Raw genomic sequence first — 9,985 nt, 5'->3', positions numbered from 1 at the left:
TGCAAGGTCATGTGGAGTAGTCTCCAGCAGGGGGAGCAAGCGCGTCAGTGTAAAATGAAAGCCTGCAGAGCTGCAGTCGTCCGGATCCAGAGCTCCCAAGGTTGTGCAGTAACAGCCCTCAATGGTTCCTACAGAGCTCAGAGTCCGTGTGAGCTGCTCTACTTGTGTACTCATAATGGCCTCCTCCTCTTTGAGAAGTGTGAAGGCTTGAAAGGTGATGGGTGAAGAGGGGTTTTGAGGCTCAGGGCACTGCATGTAAAGACATGATTATGGAAAGACGAAACATATAGGAGGAGAAGGAGCAGGGAGAGAGGAAGAAGGGCTCTAGGGAAGGCTGAAGGTGAACATCTATTCGAGGGAATCTAAGGCCTGTACCCACAGAGCCGGCGAGCATGGTAGAGACACCTGCTACTGGCACTGGCCAGAAGGAAAGATAATGGGACAGTCCTGACTGACTGACTGGCATACAGACTGACTGACTGACTGACTGAACAAACGATAAACTGCCAGACTGACTCTAAACTCGTGTCTCCCTTCTTTTCTTGCCTCCCCCTCCCCCTTTCTTTTCCACCCCCATCTCTCCCCTTCTCACTCTTCTCCTCCCTCTGGCTTTGCCACTCCTTCTCAATCTCTCTTTCCATCTCCTCCCTCTCCCTCTCCTTCTGCTTCTCCTCTGACTCCTTCTGCCTCTCCTTCCCTCGCTCTCTCTATTGCCCTGGCCCTCTTTGGGTAGGCTCGTCTGCAGGTACACGCAGCGGGTCAGCAGGATCCAGTGTCGCTGCCTGTCTTGTACTCAGAGATGGTGTCCAGAGGGCCTGCTGCCCTGTGCTGCTGTGCCAGGGCTTGGACCTGGGACTGGGCCTGGGTGTGTGACAGGGGATGGGGCTGCTGGGCCTGGGCCTGGAGCTGGGGCTGCTGTGGAGAGTGCTGGAGTTGGTGTGGATGGTCCTGGACCTGGGGGGAGGTAGCTCCGTTCTTACTGAGGCCACAGGACTGGGCCGCACAGTGGATCTGACGCAGTGTGTCCAACGCCTCACTCTTAGCATGCTTCAGGAGGTCTGCCTGGCCCTGAGACACACAGAGAGAGAGAGAGAGAGAGAGAGAGAGAGAGAGAGAGAGCGATGAAACAGCATTAGGAGAGATGCAATCGTTATGGAATCAATATGCTGTCACTCAGGTATGTGACAGCTGTCACCTTCAGCCATTGTTGATCTGATACACACACTCCCACGCACGCACATCAGATTATATTGTGGGAAGGGAAATGGAGGAAATAATTTCTCCCCACTATTTCCTGTGTGCAGATGTTATTCACAGCTCTATGGCATTCAGATGACAGTTTGCTCAGGTATTCTTACCAACTATGTAATTCTTATTTATGTTTTTAACCTTTTTACAACAAAGGCTGAGATACCAAACCCACTGAGATACAAAATCTCTCTCTCAAAGGAGACCTGTCAAAGCAGGCAGCAATCATTAATAGATGGCAGCTCCTGTACTGTACTGTATCCCGTTGGCCAGCAGATAGCAGTCCTAACCCGTTCTGTCGTGGAATCCTTTGTGGTTCGTCAGTGCACTAGAGAGCCCCTTTACAAGTCATCTGTTGATAAGTGATCACACAAGTTATTCATACTCTTTTTAGGAGCAGCCCAGAGCAGGCTGAGGCAGATGGGGAGGGAAGTGGTCAGGGCAGGCATCCCGCTTTATGGCGCTGTAAAGTCAATCTGGGCAGTTTCCATAACTGCCTAGGTTTCTGAGTTAAGAGAGTGGGAAACTGCAGCCATGTTGTGTGTGTGTGTGTGTGTGTGTGTGTGTGTGTGTGTGTGGGGGGGGGGGGGGCGTCTGGGACTGCAACCAGCCTTACCATCTCTATGGCCCTCCACAACCCCTACCGTCCCACCCCACCCCACCCAATGTGCCCCTTCACTTCCCTTTCATCTCTGCTCATCCTCTCCACAAACCCCCGCTCCAACCTCTGTGTCACTGCTCCACCTATATCCCTTGACAACCCACCTATTAGGCAACCACCCCCATCCCCGCCCCTCCCTCCCTCCCTCCCTCCCTCCCTGACTCTCTACAGCTCCCACACAGCCTCGCTAAATTCAGCACAAACCTCCTGCCAGTAACAGGACCAGTAACATGGCCTGTAACAGGACCAGTAACATGGCCTGTAACAGGACCAGTAACAGGGCCAGTAACAGGGCCAGTCATCCCTATGGGAGAATGTTGGCTAAGCCAAGGAGCAGGTCCAGTGCAGTGCAGGTCTATTAAAGATGACTATGTTCCCATGGCCATAGGGAGACAGAATAGACTGGCATGGAGTGCAGAGGTGTGCGAAGGTAGTGGACCGGGACAAATGTATCTTATTAAAATCCCATGTGATGTTAATGCTTGGAGAGGGACTCCCTACCTGGACAGCCTTAGCACCTAATCCAACATGAATAAATCATATGAAACACATGAATTATGAAAGCGATGACTCACACAGGGCCTGAACCACGCCTGTAGAAGCTGGCTTAGCTTGTGGTACCAGAACCAAATCAGTATGGGCTGAGAGTCGGGTACACTCATCCACACATCTGGCCAGCAGCAGTCCAATGAGGGTTAGCTAAGGCTAACCAATCCAGATCCCTGTATTTTCTCATTTCTGTAATCCAACTTCCCGTTTGTAGGATGTATATTTTGATCTTTCTATCGATAGACTTGGCTGAGAGGAACATCACATAAACGAGAGTTAGCTGCAAAGTAGTGTCTAGACTAGTGAGTAGTCTGACAGGGGATTTGCCTGGTTCACATAGCCAGGGTAATAAACTCAATATAGACTGTGACTGAATAATACATCACTGCTTAGTTAATGACTGTACAATACAATGTTCTCCACATTCCCAAATTGTCTTCAGTGTGAATTGATATGGAATGATCTCCACAATCCCATCGTGGCTTTGGTGTGACTGGAGATATGGGAATGATCTCCACAATCTGATAATGTCATCAGACTTATGTTCTCTTGGCAGGCTTTCTTTCAAAGTCCATCCATCCATCTCTCTATCTATCTTCCTCCTGCCTCCCACCGTCCAGCAGACAGAGTTGGCAGATGGTGGCAGAGATGGAGCTTACGGGCTGTAGAACTGGAGAAGTAGACTGGTAGGGTGACTGGACTGGGCAAGGCTGCCAAGCTTGGTAGACAGACACGTTCTGACATGTTCAGCACCGTGTAAGAATGTGCCCATGAGCGCCATGGAGATAGAGACACTCTGTACCCTTACCTTACCATACAGAAATGAGAAAACGGGAGGGAGACGGGGGCGGAGGAGTATTAGATCTGTGTGTCCCCCGCGGTAAGGCTTCTTAAGTGGTTAAGTCCTCAAATTCTATAAGGTAAATGAAAGCTTAAGTACGATCAGTCTGGCATAGGCTGCTGCACATCCACAAAACAGGTCAAGTAAATCTATTGTGTAAAAGACTTTGATCAAAATGTTCAAGGTGAATCGGAAATGGAGATTTGCATTTGAGTGACTTCTACTGCCATGGGCCATCTTTCTATAATTTCCCCCCGTTTTAGAGAGTGTCCATCCTATTTGATAGTGCAGACTAGACCTCACAGTATTAATGTGTCCCCGGTCATGATTTGCACTAGCAGAGACCCCTACGAGGGAACCGCTTCACTCAATCCAAAATAATTACTGTGAGATGAACTGAGATGAGATGGAATACACATTCTCGCTCTTTCCTCATTTGGCCCGGCAGGCAATTAAGTGACGGTGTGACGTGTAGTGGCCCGAGCTTAGTGCTTTATCAGTGTGGGTATTACCACAGGTAATGAATGATTCATTGAGGCAGCAGAACGAGGGTGTTGAGGCAGGTTTATCTGATCGTGGGCTTGCGTGCGTCACAGGCAGGGGAAAGTGTGGGGGTGGGGGGAAGAGAGAAGAGGGAGAGGGGGGACAGAGGGGAGAGTGTGATGTTGAAGGCCCTCCTGTGGGGACGTCCACTGGGTTGAACTTCCCGCTGGTGTAGCACAGGTAAACAGAGCTGACTGTGCATGTCGAAAGACACGTTGGTGCGATCCTATCCTGTGCCATCATGTTCGTTAGTGGAGCCCACAAATACAACTGTGGCTGGAGGCTGCACCGACCAATTAATTAGGAGATTTAAGGATTAAAGAATGAAGGGAGATGCAATTAGCCCAAGAGTTGTCTTTAAGATTCCATGTATCCTCAAAGGGGGTGGAGGAACTGAGGGGGCTGAAACATCCCTCCTACTGTAAAGAGGGACGCTGCCAAGGTCACGCACATCAATAACCAACCATCAATAACTTCGGGACGTCACGCAAACCAAGGTGAAGATAAGAAAAAAAAAGCCTTTAATGCTCTAATCTGTTAGCTAAAGCAATGTTGTCGATGGAGCCTCACCTTCAGCACAGTGATGTTCCAGGCGTAGCTCTCCATGGCCTTCTGCAGCTTCCTCCCCTTCAGTCCTTCTTTAACCCCGATGCGGTGCAGGTCCTCATGGAAGTCCAACCCTGGACAAACACAAACATGAAAGGTGAAAGTTATGTTCTTCATTTACTGGCAGTAAAAAAAAAAGCTCACCCAGCAGAAATTATATGAGTGATCGTCCTAGACAGATCTAGCTCTGCTGTGATTTCCCCCGGATGTGTGATATACTGTAGAACCAATGCAGAATATTTCAGGGTTCCAGACTAGAGTTCATCAAATCTAATCTCTGTACTCTGTCACACACAACCTGCACTGAGGCCAGACACAAACCTACTTAAACTAGCCCTTTTTAATGCTAGATCTTTAGCTAATAAGTCTCTCTTAATTAATTACTTGATTAGCTCCAATGAACTTGATTTTTTATTTGTAACTGAAACTTGGCTAGCCACAGATAACAAGGCACCGATTCTTATTGAGTCAGCCCCCCCAACATTTTAGAAGCTTAGATGTTAGATCCCATAAGAAAGAATCACCTCCTTTTTCAGGGACAGTTTTAACTGCAAACAGGCATTGTTCAGAGAATTTTAATAATTGTAATATCTTTCAGTTATTTTTAAATGCTCCCCTTGAATCCTTTTTTAATTTTATATAGACCACCTCAAAACTCTATATTTTTCAATGAACTTCCATCATTACTACTGCATTTAATGGTTTAATCATTGCTGGTGATTTCAATATTCATGTAGATAACTCAGAGGACAACAGAGCCTAAGAACTCTCTGTCCTGTTAGATGTTTTCGATCTTCAACAACATGTGAAACTTCCGACTCATAATTGAGGTCACACTCTGGACCTTATCATCACCAAAGGGCTAGATATTTCAAATGTTATTGTAATTGACATTGCCCTATCTGAGCATTCTTGCATATTCTTTGACATATCTATCTTTCCTGTTATTCAAACTATGTCTGAAACTATTTCCAAACGACACATCAATGAAAACACCAATGCTCTGTTTATAGAGGCCATTTCCCTGGCCCCCACCATAACTTCTATTTCAACCTTCAGAAAATGACCTTCTACACGACTTCAACTTAAAAATTACAAAAAACATTGACCCATTAACCCATTAGGTCCAAATACATCTCTAGTAAGCAAAAAGCTCCCTGAAGAACTGCTCCACCCATAAAGGCCCAAAAAAGAGAATGTCGTAAAGCAGACTGCAGAAAACAAACCTTCAAGTCCATTATGATATCTATAAAGAGACTCTTCAAAACTTTAATATAGAAATAAGAAGCACGAGACAATCATTTTTCTCTAAGATCATAAACAATAATATCAATAACGCCCGCATCCTTTTTAATACTGTTGACAGACTAACAAATCCCTCAGCACCCATTGCTCAAGAACTCTCGACTAGTAAATGCAATGAGTTTGAATCCTTTTTTGACAATAAAATATAAGCCATTAAAGTCATTATCTCCTCTGTCAAGGTATGAAAAACATGTCTCCATTGACAATCCCAAATAGGGCTGATATAACAACCATGTCACAATTTAACAGCATCGACTAGAAGACTCTAGATGAAATCATGACATCTTAAACCATCCACCTGTGCCCTTGACGTCCTGCCAACAAGCTTTTTAAAAAACATATTTAGCTGCTTGGCAAGTGAACTAATACAAATAATCAACACTTGCCTTTCATCAGGAATTTTTCCTGAAACCCTGAAAACTGCAATTATCAAGCCTTTACAAAAATAAGCAGCCTAGACCCATTTGTACTGAACAACTACAGACCCATATCAAGGCAAAGCAAGTTTATTTGTATAGCACATTTCATACAACAGGGGCAATTCAAAGTGCTTTAGATACAGCATAAAACAAATATATCAAGAGGAGAATAGTAAGCAGATTAAAAAAATGGAAATAAAAATGACAAGAACATTTAATAAGATAATGAATAAGATCATATAAATGAATAACAAGACATGGATGGAAGTGTTAGTGTTTAATCATAACTGTTGCAAAAAAATGAAGGTTTTTAGCTTTAGAGTGACTAAAAGCTTCCTTCTGCACCGTGCTTCGTTTTCACTCATGGAATTATTAGCTGATTAGTCTCAGCTGACAATAGGGGCCTTGCTGGAATATAGGGTGGGAGGAGATCTGATCGTTTTTGTTAGGACCCTAGCAGCGGTGTTTTGGATGAGCTGCAATTTACGAACAGCCTCTTTAGATAGGCCTAGTAGACCATTACAATACTAAAGTCTACTCGAAACAAAATGCATGGCTTGTTTGGACATAAAACCTCTCATTCTTGTTATGTTTTTCAGATGATAGTAGGCTGATTGAGTTTATGTGGCTGTTGAAGTTTAGATCGGAGTCGAGAATTACACCAAGATTTCTGACCTGACTTTCGATCTTTTGTCAGGTGCACCGAACACAATTATCTCTGTTTTATCCTTGTTTAGTTGGAGGAAGTTTTGTCTCATCCAGGTATTTATTTGTTCATTTTCAGAGAAAAAGGGGAGAATCTCTCTCCCTTGGCTTCTCTGTGTGAAACCTTATCTGTCAAGGACGCCCGTCGCCCACCCCTCCACTCTCAGCTTCTCTGTGAAATCTGCTCTCTGAGAGACATAACACTTTTATCTATGTCTTTTTATCCATTGTCTTATCTTATTAAATGTTTATCTATTTATTTCTAATATATACAGTATATATATATTCTTGTCACTTATTTTCTGACTATTCTCCTCTTGTATTTTTTTTTATAGTGCATGTAAAGCACTTTGCATTGCCCCTGTTGTATGAAATGTCCTATACAAATAAACTTGCCTTTCCTTGCCTTAACATGGTTTGGGCTGATTGGCTCACGTAATCTAGTCTAGTTAATGGCACGAGGAGCAGCAGTGGCAGATTTTGGGGGACGTGGGGAGCCAGCCAGCCAGCCAGACTGACAGACAGACAGACAGACAGACAGAGTGCTGCCAGAGATTAAATTACTACTTGAGGAAGCTTGTCGCACGACCTCTTGGAGCATTTCATTTCCCAATTAATAATCCTTTCCCTCCAACGACACACTTGCTGTTTCTAACTGTCACTTAAACTCTGTGAAATTTGAGTTAATAAACCGAATGCACCCCCATGGCGTACTTCTCACGCTTTACTTCTCAGTTGGAGAGAGAATGGAGCAGAGATGAGAGCAGAGCGGGCATGTCAGTGCTCAGAGAGAGACAGGCGGGACGAGGGGCGACAAGATGTCCCTGCTGACTCCTCTCTGCTACACACTCTGCGCACGCACACATGTACACACACGCACACACACGCAGTCTCTGCAGAGCACAGCAAGACCTCTTTTCACCATGTAATGAATACTGCAGCAGTATACATCACATTACATCTGCTCCATACACACAGACACTGAGGTAGATAGAGAGAGGAGGCGAGAGGGAGGTAGGGGGGAGAGATGGAGACAGAGAGAGATGGAGACAGAGAGAGAGAGAGAGATAGAGAGAGAAAGGAATGGCATAGGGAGATGGAGAGGGAGTGAGAGATTTAGTGAAAGAGAGGAGGAAGGACAGAGAAAAACAAGGCTAAGAAAGAAATGAAAAGCAAGACAAAAGGAGGAAGTGTGGTTGCAATGGACAAAGAGAGAACCATGCCAGAGACCGGAGAGGGCAGGCTCAGGGCCGAGTTTCATTTCTACACTAGGCAGGGCAACAGTCATGAATGTCATTACAGGACACAACAGAGAAGGGGATTTCTACCACAAAACACATAGCACTGACAATGTAGAGAGAAGAAGCTCTTTATCCCCCGGATTTCCATGGTAATGGAATCCACTGTGAGAGACTGCTAACCATACCAACGCAGGCAGAGTGGTCTGAGAATCTGACTGAGGAGGGGAAGTGGGGGGGGGGGCATCAATAAATAACTATGGCCTGTCCGTCCGTCTGTCCGTCCGTCTGTCCGTCCGTCTGTCTGTCTGTCCCCCGTTCACCTCCACCTCCTCCTCCTCCTCCTCCTCCACCTCCTCCTCCACCGATACGTCTGTCTGCTGCTGTCTCTCACCCACACACATCTCAGGACATGTGACAGCATGAAGCAGTCACCTGGACTTGTGACATTCACTAACCAGATACAGCCTTAATTAAATACGATCACAGCATATTGCGTACTGTACAGCGTTGTGGCCGACTGCAGCCATGTTCAACTAGAGAATACATTAGAGATAAGAGCGCATACTAAAGACACATGCACGCAGGCACGCACACACAAGGGTAGCATCTGGATGTGCCATAACATGCGTCACAGCTGCCTGTCTGGTTCCCCATTAGCAATGTGTGACAGTGAGCCATGGAGTGCCTAGGGGGTTCATCCAGCACCTTTCCATCCTCATCAACACATCAGTGCCACAGCTCAAATTAAACTGATTAGCAGCAATAATGACTGGGCATAAATGAGGGGGATGAGGGATGAGGGAAAATCAGCACAGCAGGATGCTAAAAAGTTAGAATCACTACAACTGACAACATCCCTGCTTATCAAGTAGTTTGGTTTTTTCCACACTCTAATGTTTTTGAGCATGTTAGAAATGTGTTGACAATACAGAGATGAGTCATCTCTGATCAAAGCTTGCATAATGTCATTGACATCATTAATGTCCTGTTGTGACAAGACCACTCACTCACACCTCAAATTGCAGGTGCAGGTGTCAAGACCATGTCATGACACACACACACACACACACACACACACACACACACACCTCTGTGCCGATCACTGTCAGCCCTTTTTATTGCTTTCACACCACCATTAAATGCAAATGGTACCTTCTGCTACACAATCAATCACAGGAGCTAGACCGCCAATTCCACACGAATTCAAATTCTTACTTTCTCTCCCTCTCCTCTCTCTGATATTCTCGATTTAACTGTTGATGCAACTACCATGTAAACTGTTTTCACTGACTATCAAATGGCTGTGAGACGGGCTTCAAATAACCTCTTAATGACAAGGTGTGACGAGGCCTTGTCAGCTGTGGATAAGGCATGGCTGCCTAATGGCTCACATGAGCCAGCGGTTGACAACATGCAGCGGCGAGCCTGTTATTGTGGGGTGTGTGAGGCCTTACACTAAACTTCAACCATGCTCTCATTATCACCAGCAGGCCAGCAGCCCACACAGCTGGGTTTGCAGGGAGAGCCTGCGGGCTTAGATAACCTCCTCCTCCCCTAGTCGCCACAAGCTCTGCCTGCATCCCTGCTCGGTGGACAGGTAGGAGATGACGGGTAACACGGTGACACAGCAGGCCGGTTGGAAATGGAAAAGGCTCCATGTCACCACGGCTCAGTCCACAGAGACATCTGTCAGAAAAAGACAGATCGTTAGAGACGGCAAGAGAGATGGAGAGAAGGGAGGGGGAGAGAGAGAGAGGGAGACAGACAGAGAAGGGAAGGTTGAAGGAGAATGGGGCAGTGGGGATTGATGGGCAAAGGCTGCCGCGACGGGGTTAGCTGTCCTACCAGAGACACTGTGGTGCCTACC

The 9,985-nt window shown here is 46.0% G+C and overlaps 1 protein-coding gene across 1 annotated transcript in view; it reads right to left on the bottom strand.

Moving 5' to 3' along the window:
• Positions 1-610: 610 nt before the first annotated feature.
• Positions 611-9,985, bottom strand: part of LOC308151263 (inactive phospholipase C-like protein 2) — a gene marked incomplete at its 5' end in the record, with an annotated part of 63,307 nt that continues 53,932 nt past the window's right edge. The window contains 2 exons of the mRNA XM_080524096.1: positions 611-1,068; positions 4,413-4,522. Of these exons, the coding sequence (XP_080380222.1) occupies positions 760-1,068; positions 4,413-4,522 (419 nt within the window). The 3' untranslated portion in view covers positions 611-759. The remainder of the gene's footprint in view (positions 1,069-4,412; positions 4,523-9,985) is intronic.

This window comes from Nansenia antarctica (genome assembly GCF_963989245.1).
Source record: "Nansenia antarctica genome assembly, chromosome: 2".
NCBI lineage: Eukaryota > Metazoa > Chordata > Actinopteri > Argentiniformes > Microstomatidae > Nansenia > Nansenia antarctica.
The sequence above is the reverse complement of the archived record's forward strand: the minus strand, read 5'-3'. Positions and strand labels throughout refer to the sequence as shown.